The 19829-nt window shown below is 37.7% G+C and overlaps 2 protein-coding genes across 5 annotated transcripts in view; both read left to right on the top strand.

Moving 5' to 3' along the window:
* The window catches only part of LOC128318803 (butyrophilin subfamily 1 member A1-like), a 55229-nt gene extending 50186 nt beyond the window's left edge, over positions 1-5043 (top strand). For all 4 annotated transcript variants that reach the window (XM_053236721.1, XM_053236722.1, XM_053236720.1 and 1 more), the window contains 3 exons: positions 283-594; positions 3443-3475; positions 3745-5043. In XM_053236721.1, coding sequence (XP_053092696.1) covers positions 283-594; positions 3443-3475; positions 3745-3821 — 422 coding nt within the window. In that variant the 3' untranslated portion in view covers positions 3822-5043. The remainder of the gene's footprint in view (positions 1-282; positions 595-3442; positions 3476-3744) is intronic.
* A 5518-nt stretch (positions 5044-10561) lies between these two features.
* Positions 10562-18594, top strand: LOC128318802 (butyrophilin subfamily 1 member A1-like). Its single transcript, XM_053236718.1, has 6 exons — positions 10562-10846; positions 12736-12819; positions 12938-13285; positions 13702-14016; positions 16488-16520; positions 16733-18594. The coding sequence occupies exons 2-6, from the start codon at positions 12774-12776 to the stop codon at positions 16807-16809; spliced, it is 819 nt and encodes a 272-aa protein (XP_053092693.1). The 5' UTR covers positions 10562-10846; positions 12736-12773; the 3' UTR covers positions 16810-18594.
* Positions 18595-19829: the final 1235 nt, after the last annotated feature.

Below are 19829 nucleotides of genomic sequence, written 5' to 3'. Positions count from 1 at the left end.
CAAAAAATCTTCTTTACCACAAAACTGTTTTGTTGTATATTCAAGAATTAACATCTAAAATTCAAATTAGTCAACACACAACATTATACTACTACATTATACTACTGCATCTGTGTCTTTTTGCATGAAAGTAAAGAATCTGGAAAATTCCTAGGGTTATATCTGCTTCCTTTATGTCTTATGGTTCAGCAGCTGTATGGATTTAGTTTCTATAAAATAAATAAAAACATAATGTTCCTAACATAAGATCATTTCCTAAAAGGTTTTTCCATGTCCCTGCAGCTTTTCAGATATCTGCTCAAGTGGGTTCCACAGTTGTCCTGCCATGTGAATGGAGCGATCTGTCCATCCAAACACCTCATGTTGAGTGGTATATCGATTCCCAGACTGTGTTTGAGCGAAAGGGTAAAGACTCATTACAGGGTGAGGGATATGAGGGTCGCGTGGACGTTCCTGAGGATGAGCTGCTTAAAGGAAACTGTTCCCTGGTGTTGAAGAACGTCAGTGCTACTGATGCTGCTGTCTACAGAAGCTCCATGTTAGTGAAACAGAAAAACAGAAAATTGGTCCAGAAAGTTGAACTCTCAGTCTACGGTAAGTGGATTAGTCTCAGACGATACTGAATATGACACATATCAGTACACAAAGTTTAAAATGCCTGGAAAGGTACTAAGCTCACTTTAACAGCATATTTAATGTTGATGTCGGTGTTTTTCAGTCCTGGTTGAGACTGCACTACACAGTTTAATGCCTTTCACAGCTAATTATAAAGCTTTTCATGGCTGTGTTAGATTGAGTGAGGAGAACACACACACACACACACACCTCCTGTCCTGCATTTCAATACTGTTTTCAGCACACACTCATTCACTTCCCCTTAGTAATCGAAGTGTGTTGCCTGCATTACACAAAGGAAGGGTTTTTTTCACTTTTGAAGTGTAGAGTGATGTAGATTCAGTCCTCATCTAAGAGCCACATGAGCTGATAAAGTACTGAAATGGTTCTTAACTCTATAACTTTATTATAAATTTGATATCTATTAGGGATGTTCTGATCTGATCCAAAAGATCTGTTCTGATCCAAAAGACTTTGTCACGTGTTGGTATTAAAGTTGATCCAGGCACATTCTGATGGATCGTGGTCTGCGAAGTCCTATCCACGATCGATCCTTTATTGATGTTATTTTACCTCATTGTGTCATTCTGTGTCATTCATGCAACTGTCGTATAAGTCCACAACTTTCACAACTTAGTAGAAAGTAGAAAAGGAAAACAGCACAACAGCCACATGCACTGTATGAAATACCAATACAAGCAACAGAGGAGCTTTAAACACAACCAATATGATACAACATTTGAAGGAATACAGAGAGTTCACGCAGGTCACTCAAGAAAAATCCTTCACCAAAGTAACAAACACTGGAGGATGTTTTCAAAGAGACGTTTCCTCAAAACATCAACAAGGCGAGAGAAATTACAGAGAGGTTAGCTGAATTTATTGCTCTATATGACCAGCCAGTCTCTGTTGTAGTGAATGGAGGTTTTCGTCGCCTTCTGGAGCTTTTGGAGCTGCAGTACGTCGCCTGTCTCAACACTACATTTCACTGCCATACTGGAGCTTTACAATAATCTTCATGACCACCTACAAGATTGTGTTGCAGATGTGACTGCAGTCAGTTTTACTACTGACATTTGGACTTTAGATGTTTGCTCAATGTCAATGCATAGCCTTACTGCACAGTGGATAGACTCCAGTTTTAATTTAAAACGTGCAGCGTTGTATGCTAGTCAGTTTTGCGGTTCTCAGGCAATCGAGGCAATCGAGGAGATGTTGAATATTCAATTCAATTTTAAATTTATAAATTTATGCCTAATGAGCGAGCCAGAGGCGACGGTGGTGAGAAAAAACTCCCTGAGACGACATGAGGAAGAAACCTTGAGAGGAACCAGACTCCAAAGGGAACTCATCGTCATCTGGGTGACACCGGATTGTGCGATTATAAATAATTCCCTTCTATAACTGTGTGCTAAATGGTCAGAAAGTGCAATTGTGTAACCAGGAAATTCACTGTAGTTTTCAAATGAAGTCTGTTTTGTTGAAGTTACCGACTGTTCACTGATGGAGACTTGAGTGCAAAACTGTTCATGGGAATCGCAGTCCTAAAGCTATCATAGCAATTGTAGTCCTAAGACATCTTCATGGTTTCTAAGTGTTACCATCCACAGTAATCGCATGTATCTTTAGACTGTCCATGTCGGAGGCCATCTTCAGCAGCAGCGAGTTACTTCCAAATGATGAGAACCATCAGGATGGACACGATGTGTGAGAAATAGACATGCAATGGGGTCACGTTATTTTGAGGGACATCACAAGAAATCTGAAAAAGTATAGCTGTGATGATAGCTGGTTTTCCTAATGCAGAGTTACTTGAGCTCAAGTATATCTGGCCTTAGTGTGTATTATTCATGAAAATATAAAAGTATCAGATCAGGACATCCCTAATATCTGTCAATTTTTTACATTTATCTGTGCAACAGAGATTGCTAAAGATTGTTGTTTACTCGTTAGCATGTGTTTGGTGTCCTCTAGTGGCTCTTCAGTGAAATCCAAATATGTCACTTTTTTATCAGTCATTTAAAATGGCCGCCTGCATGTGGCTGAGACGTGTTCATTTTCCAGTGAAAGACTGCTGAATCTGAGAAATCCATGACAGGAGTAAAATCAGTCTTATTATTTATTTATTTATTTATTGTAAATGAATGATGTGTATTTATTAATAAATTGATTCTATGTAACCTCACTAAATGCAGTATTTATACATTTCTATTTAAATATGAATAGTAAACACAATATTCATTATTTTATAATTAAAACAATAGTATTAGATCTTATAAGTGTAATTTATTGTTGTGTGTTTTAGATGCCAGAAAGGTTCACTGTCCTGGACGTGTTGACTCAAATTTTAGACAGAAATGCATTTTTTCTGGTTGATTTTAGTATAAACTAAGATAAACTTACTGATAACCTATTGCTCTAGCCTAGTAGTAATTTCAGTACTCTGTGCTGTGGGGAAAAATTACCTTGAGAAAATCATTTAAAAAACCGACATCAAATATGACACAACAAAAAACTTCAACTTTGCAAATGATTTTTGTTACACACTGGGACCAATTATATTTTTAATTTTTAAAACTTTTCTGAACTTTTTATATGTGTCAGGATTTCTAGGGTTCAGATGGGCAGAAAAAAAACTGGAAATGAAGAGAATTAGATAAAACAGAATGAAAATGCAGGATAGCACTGGGAGAAACACAGGACTGTATTATTTGTAAGACTTTCGATGCTCCTGCAGTTATGAAGTAAATATATTTATAACTGTAGAGAAGAGAAAAGTGAACAATGGAATGTTTCTAAAATTCTTGTTTTTCTTTTTCCTCCAAAGAAAAACCTGAAGAGAAGAAAGATCAAACATCAAGTGAGTAAATATCAAACCAAATTTAAATAATTATAAATAGTGAGGATTGGCATTTATCTGTGACATTTTATTACATAATATGTTTATCACATTTCTACCAAGACACCATTTAAGATTTTATTCAATAATTCTGGAATAAATTGCTCTGACCCGCTGATCATTTCCCTCTTTATGTGTTTTCTCTTCTCACACTGAGGAAACATCAGTGTGATCTCTCTGAGTATAGATCTCTCTAATGTTTAGAATAAATCTTTTCTGTCTGTCTCCAGGTGAAGCTGGAATAAATTGCTCTTGCCCGCTGGTCCTCATCATTTCCCTCTTTATGTGTTTTCTCTTCTCACGTTGAGGAAACATCAGTGTGATCTGCCTGAGTACAGAGGCTTCTGTGAGCCCAAGAGATCCAGCTTACAGAATAGACTTATTTATTATTGAAAAAGAAACAAGGAAGATTTCAGTGTTTCATCTACATTGTCAACAATCAGAAGCCATGGGTAGACTGATCCATGCGGAAAGCTCTGAACGAGCGCATAGCTGCCTACAACGCAGGGCTGCAGACCAGCAACATGGACGAATACAAAGCGGCGTCCTACAACCTGAGGAAAATGGTGAGGGAAGCCAAAAGGAAATACAGGGACAAGATTGAGACCCAGTTTAAGCAGGCAGATTCCAGGTGTCTGTGGCAGAGCATGCAAACTGTTACAGACGACAAACCCAAGCCCCCCACCATTAATAACGGCAGTGCCTCCCTAGCCAACGAATTGAACATCTTCTATTCATGGTTTGAGGTTACCAGCACAGACCAGGAAAACCATGAGTATGAACCATCAGGTCTAGCTGGGGAACAGGAAAGACTGGTCATTACAGAACTGGATGTGAGGAAGGTGCTACACGAAGTTAACACCAGAAAAGCATGCGGTCCGGACAACATCCCTGGATGTGTGCTAAAAGTCTGTGTTAACCAACTAGAACCTGTCTTTACCATCATCTTTAACCTCTCCCTCAAGCAGAGAGCTTGAGGCCCATTTGAACACATCTACATGGACTTTATTGACATGACAGAAAAGAAAGAAGGGGAAAGGTACTGTCTAGTAGTGGTAGACAGATTCTCTAAGTGGGAAGAAGCCTTTCCATCCAACCACAATGATGCACAGACAATTGCTAAATGTTTAGCATAAACATTTTATGCTTTATATATATTTTACATTTTGGGAGTGAAATTTGAACACACTAACATACATAGCAGTTATGGTCATGTGACCTTTATTCAACAACATTGCCCATAGCAACACAATTATAGTGCCATAAAGCCACACACACCTCATTATGTTTTTTTATTACTATTAGTATTATTATTATTATTATACAGTTTTATCTGGGTGAGGAGCCATTTTGAGATTATGGGCTATCACTGTCAGTTCTGACATTCCTACATGGGAATATGTAGAACATATTGTAGAGCTAAAAGTTAGTTTCTCCTCCAGCTCAACACACTGACACTTCCAGGATCTTTTTTCTGTTAGACTGTAAATAAAAACTGACTGTAAATAAAACAGATATTGATTGGTCAAGGCCGGCTATGTTGCATTTTTTCATACTGGATGATAGTCTGGCAGATAGAACCTTACAAAACCAGCTTTATCCATGAGTTTGAAGATAGAACTTTTTCTAATATTACACCAACAACTTCTGTAATATTAAAAAAAATCACTACAGGATAATCAATTATCCCACATTGATGACATTTATGCTCATGTTGGACCTAAAAGTTTTAGCAAAATAATCCAAACTCATTTCATCAGGTCCACCTGTCATACAAGTAACTCTGTAGGTGTGCAATTACAGACTGTAGTCCATCTCCTTCTCTGCACAAAGTATTGGCACCCTGCTACCATCCATTAATGGACAGGGAGCACAGCTGAGCAGATATATGGGTGGTGGTTTATTCTCAGTACAACAGTAACACTGACATGGTGACAATTGTATGAAATTAACCAGCACCACTATACACGCTAGATGATGACATCTGCTGGTCAAATGTGTGTAAATGTATCTGGAGAACACAAAACAAAACAGAGTACTTGATTCAGTTCTGCATTTAAGGGTAATATTTGCGTGTTGTGTTTTTATAATATAAAAAAGACCAGAAATTTTTCCGTATAAGTAATATATTTATATACACTACTGCGCAAAAGTCTTAGGCACATGCAAAGAAATGCTGTAGAGCAAAGATGCCTTCAAAAATAATGAAATTTAATGTTTCTACATTAAAAAAATACCACAAAGAGCAGTAAACAGTAATAAATGAAACAAAGTCAATATTTGGTGTGAAGATCCTTCGCTTTAAAAAAAAAAAAAAAAAAAAAACAGTATCTCAGGTATAATTAGTGCGGTTTTATAAGGAAATGAGCTGTAAGTGTTACTGAGCATCTTGCAGAAGCAGCCACAGTTCTTCTGGAGACTTTGACTGTCGACTTGCTTCTTATTTCTGCAGCGAAACCCAGCAGCCTTCATTATGTTTTTATCTGAAAAGTGTCTCTTATGGAATCTGCTGCTTTCTTTACTGACGAATCAATAATGAAGAAGTCATAAAAAAACATCTATAACAGTTTGTACTAAAAAAAAAAAAATAGGGTGCCTAAGACTTTTGCACAGTACTGTATTTATATTTACAGGGCAGCATAACACTCTCAGAGGAAAGTGCTCTCTTTTCTACATACAGGAGTTCACAGATACCCATGTCTTGTTAGTGTTATGACATTTTCAGACTTCCACTGATCACTCTTTTACTATGAGGTGATTCAAGTTTTCTGTATCTATAGCCAACAGTTGGAAAGGGATTATTTTGCCAAACATATTTAAATAGCTGAGAGTCTAAGGGTATCCTGCACACAGATGCTAGAATCTTTATATAGTCCATAATGCTGTCTTAATGGAGATCATACTGATGACTCAGAATGTCAAAATGTCAAAACATGGATTGTTAGTTAGCAAATTGTCTTTCTTTAAATTAATATCCTGATTTTTTTGCCTGACATTTTCAATTTTGCCATTGAAAACATTCATGAAGTCATCGCTACTACAGCCATGGCCAAAAGTTTTGGCAGTGACTTTTTTTTTTTTTTTTTTTTTTTTTTTTTTTTTTACGTGTTTCTATGGTATACTGGAAAACAATCATAAGCATTTAATAGGTTTTAAAGGCTTTTATTGGCAAAAACATTCAATATATGCAAAGAGTCAATATTTACAGTGTTGACCCTTCTTCTTCATAACCTCTGCAATTCGCTCTGGCATGCTGGATATCAGCTTCTGGGCCAAATCCTGACTAATGGCGATCCATTTTTGCCTTATTAGTGCTCGGAGTTATTGACGGTTTGTGGGCTTCTGCTTGTCCACTGACCTTTTGAGGACTGACCACAGGTTATCTATGGGATTAAGATCCGGGGAGTTGCCTGGCCATGGATCCAAAATGTTATGATCCCTGAGCCACTTCATTATCACTCTTGCCTTGTGATATGGTGCTCCATCATGCTGAGAAATGCACACATCACCAAATTGATCCTGGATCGTTGGAAGAAGTTGCTCTTGCAGGACGTTTGGATACCATTCTTTATTCATGGCAGTGTTTTTGGGCAGAATTGAGAGAGAACCCACTCCCTTGGATGAAAAGCAACCCCACACATGGATGGTTTCAGGATGCTTCACTGCTGGCACAACACAGGAATCATGGTAGCATTCACCTTTTCTTCTCCGGACAGTCAATTTTCCAGATGTCCCAAACAGTCGGAAGGGGGCTTCATCAGAGAAAATAACCTTCCATAAGTCTTCTGCTGTCCAATCCTTGTACTTCCTGCAGAATTTCAGTCTGTCCTTGGTGTTTTTCTTGCAGAGAAGTGGCTTCTTTTCTGCCCTTCTTGACCCCAGGCCATTGTCCAAAAGTCTTCGCCTCACTGTGCGTGCAGATGCACTTACACCCACCTGCTGCCAATATTGAGCAAGCTCTGCACTGGTGGTGACATGATTCCATAGCAGACGTGACGTCCTGAAGCCTTCTTCACTGCAGTTGAACCTCTCTATTTGAAGTTCTTGATGACCTGGTAAATGGTTCTTTCCAGTGCAATATTTTTTGCAGCAATTTCCTTGCATGTGAGGCCATTTTGAGGCAAAGCGATGATGGCTGCACATCTTTCTTTGGAGGTAACCATTGCCAACACAAGAACACAATGATTGGAAACACTTCTTCCCTCCTTTTATAGCAATCTATCTGTTCTTATTATCCAATCAGAATGATAGAGTGATTTCACCTGACTAGTACTTGTTTACACTTTCCCAGGTGCTGATGATATGATTAATGAAATGATGTTAGCTGGTCATTTTGTGCCAGGGCCAAAAAACAGTGAAATTTGGGTTTTTGTGATAAAGTTTATTTTTTTGCAGTTATTTAAAATGCATCTGATCACTCTGCACAATAATCTAGAAACAATGTGAATCAACACCACAACAACTGAAGCAGCAAACTTTGCAAAACACAAAATTTATGTCACTGCCAAACCTTTTGGCCATGGCTGTACATACTGATGGTGTGCATGTTTCTATTGTGGTTTTATTCCTAGTCAATTTTGCTACAGTATTAAATAGGAATCTAGGATTATTTTTTGTTATCTTCTATTAGGGTGGAGAGATACATTGATCTAGCAGCACCAAGAGCTTTTCTATAGCTCAAAAGGCCCTCCTTCCATGCTGTATGAAATATTACCAATTTAGTTCGATGCCATTTACGTTCTAATTTTCGAGTGGACTGTTTTAAAGTTCGTGTGAGATCGCTATACCAGGGTGCTAGCTTTTTCTTTCTAATTATTTTTCTTTTAAGTGGAGCTACTTTATCTGGTTAGTGGAATAGCGGAACGTTGACTCTAAGCATTCAGTTGCCTGATCAAGTTCTTCGGGATCAGGTGGTGATCCAGTCATGGTTGGTAACTCTGGGTGATTACCGAAAAAACTCTGTGCAGTTGCAGATGTGAATGTATGTTTGATGCAGTGATGTGGCAAGGTGCATATATTATGATTGAGACACATTTTAAATGAGATGAGATAATGATCTGAGATAGCTTCAGATTCAGACTGTGGAAATGAGACTATATTTTCTATATTTAATCCAAATGTTAGTATTAAATCAAGAGTGTGACCATCATTATGAGTGGGTCCTATTACATTCTGATTAACCACTACTGAATCTAGAATTGACACAACTGCTGTTCTCAGAGAGTCTTCTGGATTATCAAAATGAATATTAAAATCTCCAGCATTGATTTGTCTAATGAAACAACCAGGTTAGAGATAAAATCTGCAAATTCACAAAGGAATTCAGAATATGGCCCTGGTGGGCTGTAAATAATAATCAGTGGAATCGACTGGGTAGGCTTATTTTTTTGTGGTTACATATTTTATGATAAAAAAAAACTTCAAACACGTTGAATTTATGACTAGGTTTGTGTGATGCCTAGATTATAATTATAAATGACTGCGATGCCTCCTCCTCTGCCACTTAGATGAGGCTGATGTATGTACCTGTATCCAGCAGGATTAGCTTCATTTAATGTTACGTACTCATTTGGTTTAATCCACGTTTCTGTTAAACACAGTACATTAAACTCCTGCTCAGTAATATTTTCATTAACAGTAAGCGCTTTAGATGTAAGAGATCTAATATTCAACAGTCCTAGCTTCAGATCAAAGGTGCTGGCTGTGCATTCAGTATGATTTAATGTTATGTTGATTAGGTTACTGAAACAAACTTTGAGTATTTCTACATTTTTGTGTAGCTCAGGGAACAGACACAGTCTCAATATAATGGAATCTGAGTGACGACTCAGTGCAGCTAGCAACCGGTCGGTTTAACCTGCTTGTCTGCTCCCTGGCCTTGGCTCGGGATTGTCACTGATTAACTAGGCCTGTTCTGAGACTATGTGCTATGCTGCAAGAAAAGAGAGCAGCACTTTCAGGAGTGGGATGGATACAGTCCCGTCCTAAAAGGCCAGCCTTGCCCTCAAAACTACTCCAAAAATCTATAAAGCTGACATTGTTTTCGGAGCACTATCTGGACGTACAGCAGTTCAGCGATCATAACCTGCTGTAAGCTACATCACCACGCCGCATTGGGATGGGGCCAGAGCATATTTGAGTTGGGGGACTGCTTACTCCACCTAAGGCATCCAGACTTTCCCCTACAGAAAGTATGCTGCTCTCACTCTCGGTAGCCCTCTCTAGAGTCTGATTGCGCACCTCTAATGCTGCAATCGTCTCCATCAGAAAGCTAACTAATATACACTTAGCACAAATAAAGCTATTACTAATGATGGAGGAAGAATGACTGAACCCGAATTTTTGCCGGTAGGCTTCAGGGACAAGTTCATAGGCGCGTAAAACTGCTGTCTTAATTATGTCATAGTCGAGAGAAGATTGGACGGGCAGAGCAGAACAAACCTCCTGCGCTTTTCCAGTGAGGCTACACTGTAATAAGAGAGCCCACATATCTTTTGGCCAGCATAACTTACCTGCGACTCGCTCAAACGCGATAAAGTAAGAATCTACCTCCGCTTCTCTGAACGGCGGTACGAGCTTAATGTATCCACTGGGGTCAAAAGGAACAGCAGTAGATACGTGGGTCTGCCCTCCAGGCAAGGGAGCTACTGGCGGTACAGGAGAGGGAACTGAAGAGAGTTTGGTAGGCGGTGAAGGGACTGGTCGCGCCGCCGCGCTCTGATCTTCTAAAGCGAGCCTTCGCAGCCTAATATCCCTATCAACCTCCGCTTCAATAACTTTAATTACTTGTTTAGTAGATTCTCTGGGAACGTCAATATGAAAGAAATCCGCTATTAAAAGAAGGTCTTTCTTTTTACAGCGGTTAAAAACTTCAGTAGTCGGCGCAAGAGCAAACGAGGTTAGATCAAATTCCATCTCTAAAAACAAAAATACCTACCAACACTGGCTTAAATTGCCACAGTTTGAATTAAAAAAAAAAAGTAGCGTATTACACAGAAGACGGCAAGGACGAGCCCCCATTTGTTACGTTCCCTCCTTAGAGAGAGAGAAAGAAAGAAAGGGGAGAAAACAATCACCAGTATACACAATATACTTTATGCCACGGGATGTAACAGTAGGTGTTAGAGATGGAGTGAGAGAGTCAGTCATTTCAGATCCGCAGTGCAAATTCTCTCCCAAATCGAACAGCATGTCCTTCCCTCATCCTCATGAGAAAGAGGAAGTAAAAGCTACGGGAAGTTTTACAGAAAATTGTTAATGGCGGTTGAGAGCAGAACCTCCTAAACTCATCAACTTTATCTAAATCACAAGAAATATTCTTCCAGATCCAAGGTAAGCTCAGTTTTGAATTGTTATCTATGTTTCTGTAAATGTGTGGACTGTGCTTTCAGTAGTTTAATGTTCTACTAGACACCGCTCTGTGGTAAAAACACTGAGGGAGAATCACTGACCCTTTAATCAGACTGGATGGAACTTTTATCTAAGAGCAGATATTTCATTTCAGAGACAGGATGACTTTTTCAGAGAGAGGATTAATAGTTACGGTTATAAACATCCACCTAATAGTGAATAAATATCACAGATTTCACCTAATTCCAGGTAATGATCAGGTTAATCAGTGTGTTCAAGCAGAAAAATCATCAATAAACTCAGTAAAATTTCATGTGCTTGTATAAAAGCTGATGACTTCCTTGTTCCTCCATGAATTATTCTGTACATGGATGAATACCAGTCACATGTCCATATGGGAACTGAAAGATGAACTGAAAGATGTATTTCTGTGGCCTCTTCACTTTTTGTGTACTAAATAAAATCAGCAGAAATGATGTAATGAGCAGGTTTTTAGCTCATAGCAGTGTTTAGTGGAGGCTAGTTGGGTTTTATTTAGTTGAGTTCAGGTAAGTCGTATGATGTAAATGAGTTACATGTTGTGTATCAGACAGGAACTTGGTTTTACAGAAATTCACAATATTACTGATTCTCTTATCAATCTGACACCAAGTAAAAACACTAAAACTCATTTTATGATACCTGTACCAGTGCTGAGGAAAGTGGAGATCTTTTCATGTTAATGTTAAACTGTATGCTGTGTTTAGGGCAGTTCTGGCAGTTCTCATCCTCATATTTCACATACAAAAATAAAACCTGGTTGCACACTGTGTGTTTATTCTTTTTCCCCTCCATTTTACTTAATACCAATTGTTTGGTTTTAATTTTACACACTAAAAGTCCCTCTGATATTCATTTCTGATTGACATTCTGCTAGATGAATGTGTGTCTGTTTTAGAGGATTAAGAACAAACATCCTTAATTCACCAATCTTTAGTTAAAATGACAGATTTACTCAATAAATAATTACAAATATATATTCTGCACAATGTTACACTGCAGTTTTAATAAATTTTACTGTGTTTTAACCTAATTTATTTTTAGTTCATGAAAGGTTTAGTTGATTTAAAGATGAAATAACGAATAAACAAGTTCATTTTAGCTTAATTTTAGTTAAAGAATTTTCCAAGTAAAACAAAGCATCAGGGAGAAAAGCATTTGTTAAATCAGCTTTACACTTAGTGATCTCACTCCTGCTCATCACATAACATTAGTGCCACTGAGACCAAAGTCAGTCCACAACAAAGTTCTCTCTGTGTATGAAATTTCAAAAGTGCTACTATGACACTCATCTAAAATCCACCAATAGGAGGACGGCAAACTCAGGGGAGCACTACAGAGGTGACAGTTAAAGCCTAAACATGGTTAATGTATAGAAACGTGGGATTTTAAATAAGAGTGATTTGTTGTTTTATCAGGACATAAAATTGTCACTATTACACTGAGCACTAGTTTGTGTTTGCGCACCTGTTTTCTGCACGAGCCGATTTCCTTATTGTTATGGTTGATATATGAAGAATATAGTAATTTTGTTTAGTCATAGGTCTATCTTTAGAGGATTTTCGTCATATAATCTGACATGGAGAACACACAATATCACACAGTGTGTTATAGAATTCAGAACAGAGTTTATCAGGATCTCGTACAGTGTGACGAGTAATAATCTTAAAAGAGCGCTGAAATCACCGGATGTAGATGAACATGCTCTTAAATGTAATTTTGATTAATCATGACTCTTATGTGTAGTAAAACTGTAATATCACTACAACTATGTGTGAAATCAGTTAGCTGTAAAGTCACTTTTGTTTATAACTTGCATTTGTTTGTTTCAGAAAATCTGCAGACACTCAGCAAGAGTCTTACAGGCATCATGACCCTCCTTTATATTTACATCTTATGGGTCGCTGCCTGTGTGGGTGAGTGATCAGGTTCCATAAGACTAACAAGACATAAGTGTCCTATCATTGACTAAAATATACTACAAATTAAATAAAATGCTACAGATCATGTAGATTGTAATGTTTCCCTCTACAGACTCCATCAGTGCAGATTCACACATTACTGTATCAGCTCGAGTGGGTTCCACAGTCATCCTGCCATGTAACCTGAGAAATGTGTTCACCAAAACACCACATGTTCGATGGCACAACGATGTTGGGTTTGTGTTTGAGCAAAGCAGTGGTGGTACGCAAATAGACCCAGGATATGAAGGACGTGTGGACATTCCTGAAAACGAGCTGCGTAAAGGAAACTGTTCCCTGGTGTTGAAGAACGTCAGAATCACTGATGACGGTGCCTATAGATCCTTTGTGGTGGAATCCTTGGACAGAACTAACACAGACAAAATGCAAGATATCAGCAGGGTTAAACTCTCAGTTGATGGTAAGTAAATTATGCAATGTGAAATATTGACTAATTATAGAAGTCATAGCATATCAGATAACAGAGCACTATTTTTTTTTTTATTTATTATTTTTTTTCTAAATAATGTAATTTTTTAACAGCAGATTAAATATCAAAAAATCTTCTTTACCACAAAACTGTTTTGTTGTATATTCAAGAATTAACATCTAAAATTCAAATTAGTCAACCCACAACATTATACTACTACATTATACTACTGCATCTGTGTCTTTTTGCATGAAAGTCAAGAATCTGGAAAATTCCTAGGGTTATATCTGCTTCCTTTCTGTCTTATGGTTCAGCAGCTGTATGGATTTAGTTTCTATAAAATAAATAAAAACATAATGTTCCTAACATAAGATCATTTCCTAAAAGGTTTTTCTGCGTCTCTGCAGCTTTTCAGATATCTGCTCAAGTGGGTTCCACAGTTGTCCTGCCGTGTGAATGGAGCGATCTGCCCATCCAAACACCTCACGTTGAGTGGTATATCGATTCCCAGACTGTGTTTGAGCGAAAGGGTAAAGAGTCATTTCAGGGTGAGGGATATGAGGGTCGTGTGGACGTTCCTGAGGACGAGCTGCTTAAAGGAAACTGTTCCCTGGTGTTGAAGAACGTCAGTGCTACTGATGCTGCTGTCTACAGAAGCTCCATGGTAGTGACACACGCAAAGAAATCTGTCTTGGTCCAGAAAGTTGAACTCTCAGTCTACGGTAAGTGGATTAGTCTCAGACGATACTGAATATGACACACATCAGTACACAAAGTTTAAAATGCCTGGAAAGGTACTAAGCTCACTTTAACAGCACATTTAATGTTAATGTCAGTTTTATAAGTCCACAACTTTCACAACTTGCAGCAGTGGAGCACGTTATCAGAAGCGCTCCAACAGTAAAACATCTTCACTGTGGAACTATTTTAACGTAGAAACGGAAAACAGCACAACAGCCACATGCACTGTATGAAATGCCAATACAAGCAACAGAGGAGCTTTAAACACAACCAATATGATACAACATTTGAAGGAATACAGAGAGTTCCCGCAGGTCACTCAAGAAAAATCCTTCACCAAAGCAACAAACACTGGAGGATGTTTTCAAAGAGACGCTTCCTCTAAACAACAACAAGGCAAGAGAAATTACAGAGAGTTTAGCTGAATTTATTGCTCTATATGACCAGCCAGTCTCTGTTGTAGTGAACAGAGGTTTTCGTTGTCTTCTGGAGCTTTTGGAGCTGCAGTACGTCGCCTGTCTCAACACTACATTTCACTGCCATACTGGAGCTTTACAATAATGTTCATGACCACCTACGAGATTGTGTTGCAGATGTGACTGCAGTCAGTTTTACTACTGACATTTGGACTTTAGATGTTCGCCTAATGCCGTTGCTTAGAATTACTGCACTCTGGATAGACTCCAGTTTTAATTTAAAATGTGGAGCGTTGTATGCTAGTCAGTTTTGAGGTTCTCATACAGCTGAGCATGTAACTCAGGCAACCGAGGAGATGTTGAATATTCAATTCAATTCAATTTTATTTGTATAGTGTTTTTAATAATGGACACTGTCACAAAGCAGCTTTACAGAACTATATAAATTCAGAATATAAATTTTAAATCTATAAATTTATCCCTAATGAGCGAGCCAGAGGCAACGGTGGTGAGGAAAAACTCCCTGAGACGACATGAGGAAGAAACTGTGAGAGGAACCAGACTCAAAAGGGAACCCATCCTCATCTAGGTGACACTGGATAGTGTGATTATAAATAAATCCATTCTATAACTGTGTGCTAAATGGTCAGAAAGTGCAATTGTGTAACCAGAAAATTCATTACAGTTTTCAAATGAAGTCTGGTTTGTTGAAGTTACCAACTGTTCACTGATGGAGACTTGAGTGCAAAACTGTTCATGGGAATTGCAGTCCTAAAGCTATCATAGCAATTGTAGTCCTAAGACATCTTCATGGTTTCTAAGTGTTACCATCCACAGTAATCGCATGTATCTTTAGACTGTCCATGTTGAAGGCCATCCTCAGCAGCAGCGAGTTACTTCCAAATGATGAGAACCATCAGGATGGACACGATGTGTGAGAAATAGACATGCAATGGGGTCACGTTATTTTGAGGGACAACACAAGAAATCTGAAAAAATAAATAAGAACATTTAAAGTATAGCTGTGAAGATAGCTGGTTTTCTTAATGCAGATTTATTTGAGCTGAAGTATATCTGGCCTTAGTGTGTATTATTCATGAAAATATAAAAGTATCAGATCAGGACATCCCTAATATCTGTCAATTTTTTACATTTATCTGTGCAGCAGAGATTGCTAAAGATTGTTGTTTACTCGTTAGCATGTGTTTGGTGTCCTCTAGTGGCTCTTCAGTGAAATCCAAATATGTCACATGTTTATTGCCTGCATGTGACTGAGACGTGTTCATTTTCCAGTGAAAGATTGCTCAATTTGAGAAATCCATGACAGGAGTAAAATCAGTCTTATGAGGTTTTTTTTTTTTTTTTTTTTTTTGTAAATGAATGATGTGTATTTATTAATAAATTGATTCTATGTAGTCACACTAAATGCAGTATTTATACATTTCTATTTAAATATGAATAGTAAACACAATATTCATATATATCTATAATTAAAACAATAGTATTAGATCTTATATGTGTAATTTATTATTGTGTGTTGACTCGGATTTTAGACAGAAATGCATTTTTTTCTGGTTGATTTTAGTATAAACTAAGATAAACTTACTGATAACCTATTGCTCTAGCCTAGTAGTAATTTCAGTACTCTGTACTGTGGGGAAAAATTACCTTGAGAAAATCATTTAAAAAACTGACATGAAATATGACACAACAAAAATTTAAACTTTGAAAATGATTTTTGTTACACACTGGGACCAATTATATTTTTAATTTTTAAAACTCGGAATTTTTCTGAACTTTTTGTATGTGTCAGGATTTATAGGGTTCAGATGGGCAGAAAAAAAACTGGAAATGAAGAGAATTAGATAAAACAGAATGAAAATGCAGGATAGCACTGGGAGAAACACAGGACTGTATTATTTGTAAGACTTTCGATGCTCCTGCAGTTATGAAGTAAATATATTTATAACTGTAGAGGAGAGAAAAGTGAACAATGGAATGTTTCTAAAATTCTTGTTTTTCTTTTTCCTCCAAAGAAAATCCTGAAAAGAGGGAAGAGGAGCCATCAGGTGAGTAAATATCAAATGTAAAGATTTACTACAAAACAGTTTTATTTGTTGTTCTAATAATTATTATATGGATCATTAACCCTCTAAATCTCCGTTTATATTTCTTATCTTGTCATTTTGTCAGATAAAAGGTTTATCACGTTTCTACCCAGATCTCATTTTAAGATTTTATTCAAGAATGTTTAGAATAAATCTTTTCTGTCTGTCTCCAGGTGAAGCTGGAATAAATTGGCCTCACCTGCTGATCTTCATCCTTTCCCTCTTTATGTGTTTTCTCTTCTCACGTTGAGGAAACATCAGCGTGATCTCTCTGTGTACAGAGACTGATTTAGGAAAAAGAAACAAGGAAGATTTCAGTGTCTTTCATCAACATTGTCAACAAGTGAACAACTGTGAGGTTCATGAGAACATTTCTGACCCACATAAAGCTGTGATGCTGAAACACCACAATATCAGCACGTGAGAAAGACTCGGTATGACCAAGAGCATCATACAATCATAGCTCCTAACAGTTGTTGGCTTCTCCTGTCTGCTTTGTCTGTTTTTTTATATATTGGTTATACTTTTTAGTGCAGATGAGAGTAGTGTCTAAAGGTGTTGATTTGATTTGGAGGAATTTATTTGGTCTCCACTGATTCTTATTTCACTGCCTTTGAGCAGGTGCCAGCTTCTTTACACTGACCCAAATACACAACTTTAATTTACTCCACAGTGTAAATTAACCAGTAAAGTTCAAGGAGTGTGTTCATAAAGCGTTCTTAAGTGTGGAATAAAGCCTGCATTATGATAAGTGCTCTGAGCGTACAAGGTGCCTGAGGCATTTCAGGTGTGTTTTAACTTGGTGACCAAGCTAGGGAACAGACCCAGCAATCATGCATGTCAGGTTGCTGGAAAACCAAATCAGTTCAATTAAATTAAATTTTATTTTTATAGCGCTTTTAACAATGGACCTTGTCACAAAGCAACTTTACAGAAATGGTGAGGGCGACAGCATCCAAATATCCCAGTTTACCAAAACATTCTATGCCCTTAAGCCCTCCAGATCTGTGCCTTTTTCAAACACTGATACTGTGTCTGAATCCAGAACACTAATTGGAAGGCTGTCCCATAACTGTGGGGCTTTGTAAGAGAGCGTTCTGCCCCCTGTTGTAGACTGCACTATTCAAGATACCAAAAAAGAGCCTGCACCTTTGATCAAACAGGCGTGCCCCACCTTGTAACTTACAGGACTTAAAGGATCTGCTGCTAAGATCTCGGTGCCAGATACCACAGCACACCTTCAGAGGTCTTATGGAGTCCATGCCTCGACAGGTCAGGACCTACACAATATTAGGCAGGCGGTTGAACTCTGAATAAGTGGCTGGAAGTGTTCGGGATCTTTGTTGTAATTCACAGCCATCACTTTATTAAGCTTTCCTTTCGTGACTGATATGTGAGCTCATCGTTGATCGCTGATGGTACTAGCCCATCTCAGGAGATGGAGGAGATGTTACAGTGCAGTGATGTTTTCTCCTCGCCTAACAGTCAGAGTCATGACAGATCTAATCAGATGTTCATCAATGAGTAAACTGAATCCCACAATGACCAGCAATGACTAACACCTTAATGAACATCTTAATTAAGACAGTGTGACAATCTGCAAATACATGTTGAGGTAGTTGTATGGAATTTCTTTATTAACAATACAGCAAAATTCGGTTAATGCACCCGTTAACCTTCCTGGTACTGTTGGTTTATTAGTTTATCCTCTTTCAGTCTTTTAGCCTGTTTTATCACTCTCTCATTCACTTCTCCATCTCTGAGCTGAAGCTGAAACATACAGTTCTGTACACTTTTAGGAAGTACACTGGACAAGTTTAGAAAGTTTGCTGCTGTAACTTGTTACTTGTAGCTGTAGCAGCAATGTGCAGTGTTATTTGTCACAGAGGACTTCAGTTTACATAGTTTACATCCTGTGTTACCTGGAATCCACAGCACATGTGGCAAAAAAGGTCACCAGCTTCTCTTTTTTCTGTATCGAAATTAATAAGACCAAAAAAAAAAAAACTCAGCTTGTCATGTTACTGCAATGCAAATATCTCCTCTGTCCTGAAGAAGTCAGAAATCTTGAAGTTACAGCTTTACCTCTGACAGTTACAGAATGATTTACATTGTCATTTTGTCATTGATTTATTTAACCACACCTCTCAGAATATAACATTACAATGACATCCACCATTAACATTCAGGTTTGAAACTAAAACTTCCCACTATATCATCTTCTACCAACATGAAACTTATATATGAGCGCAGTTATCAGTAAATAACTGTTTATACACAAATACTGATACATTTTATCATTGGCTATAAAAGAAAATTAGCATTTTTTCACAGATATGCTCATTTTCATGGGCATTTGATGTGTGTGTGGTTGGCTAATAAATGTTGTAATTAGACTTAAACCAGCTTGTAGCGGTGCAGTTTAACTAATAATGGAGCTGATTAGTTTCTGACTCTGTTAACTAGGATTAATCAGGAGTGTGTGAGCTACCCTCTCATTTGAGTCACTGCTGCTAACACACTTGTCTGAAAGAAAAGAGAATTCAATCCACACACACACACACACAATGATCATAAATAAGTGATAGTGGATCTACATAGTGATTGTGAATTGGGTTAAAGTTCTCACCTTAGTTCCTGGAACAGAACACACACATGCAGATAATGTTTATAAGAACAGAGATTGAACACACACAGTAATCCAGAAGAGTCCAGATCCTGCAGACTGCTCGGGATCAGGAAGCTCAGATGAGTGACCTGGCTCGTGATTATGATTATCTGAAACACAAACACACAGTGACACAGAGATCTCAGTAAAGTACAGAGAAAGGCCTGATCTGTAGGATTAAACAGGAAAGTGTACAAGTCTTATAAGTCCTTTTAGTGTTGCGTATACACACTGCTCAGGTTCTGACTCGTATTTTTATGTAAGAATAGAAAATTCATCTCTATTCTCTATTCTTTTTCATTAAAATGTCTCTCAGTAACATATTTGGGAAGTGACTTGCTATCTGAAATATTTTTATCATCCACACTGCATTGATATGAACTCATTTATCATTTACATCCTACATCCATTCTACGACCACTCCAATATAGATTTTTAATTAATTTCAGTTTTAAAATATTTAGCCCTGACACAAAGATCTGATTATCTGAGCGGAGAATATATTCAAATTCAGATTCAAATTTTATTGGTCATACACACAGCATGGTACACTGTACAACATGCAATGAGATACTTTTTTATGACTGTCCGTGGCATAAAAA

Source organism: Pangasianodon hypophthalmus, chromosome 9 (assembly GCF_027358585.1).
Source record: "Pangasianodon hypophthalmus isolate fPanHyp1 chromosome 9, fPanHyp1.pri, whole genome shotgun sequence".
In the NCBI taxonomy this organism is placed as follows: Eukaryota; Metazoa; Chordata; class Actinopteri; order Siluriformes; family Pangasiidae; genus Pangasianodon; species Pangasianodon hypophthalmus.
The sequence above is the reverse complement of the archived record's forward strand: the minus strand, read 5'-3'. Positions and strand labels throughout refer to the sequence as shown.

What these genes read in the sequence shown, in the direction of transcription:
- LOC128318802 (XM_053236718.1), top strand. Translation starts at nt 12,774, where the DNA reads ATGACCCTCCTTTATATTTACATCTTATGGGTCGCTGCCTGTGTGG. An exon ending in GGTTAAACTCTCAGTTGATG is followed by an intron (nt 13,286 to 13,701) that starts GTAAGTAAATTA and finishes GCGTCTCTGCAG; the next exon opens with CTTTTCAGATATCTGCTCAA. An exon ending in AGTTGAACTCTCAGTCTACG is followed by an intron (nt 14,017 to 16,487) that starts GTAAGTGGATTA and finishes TTTCCTCCAAAG; the next exon opens with AAAATCCTGAAAAGAGGGAA.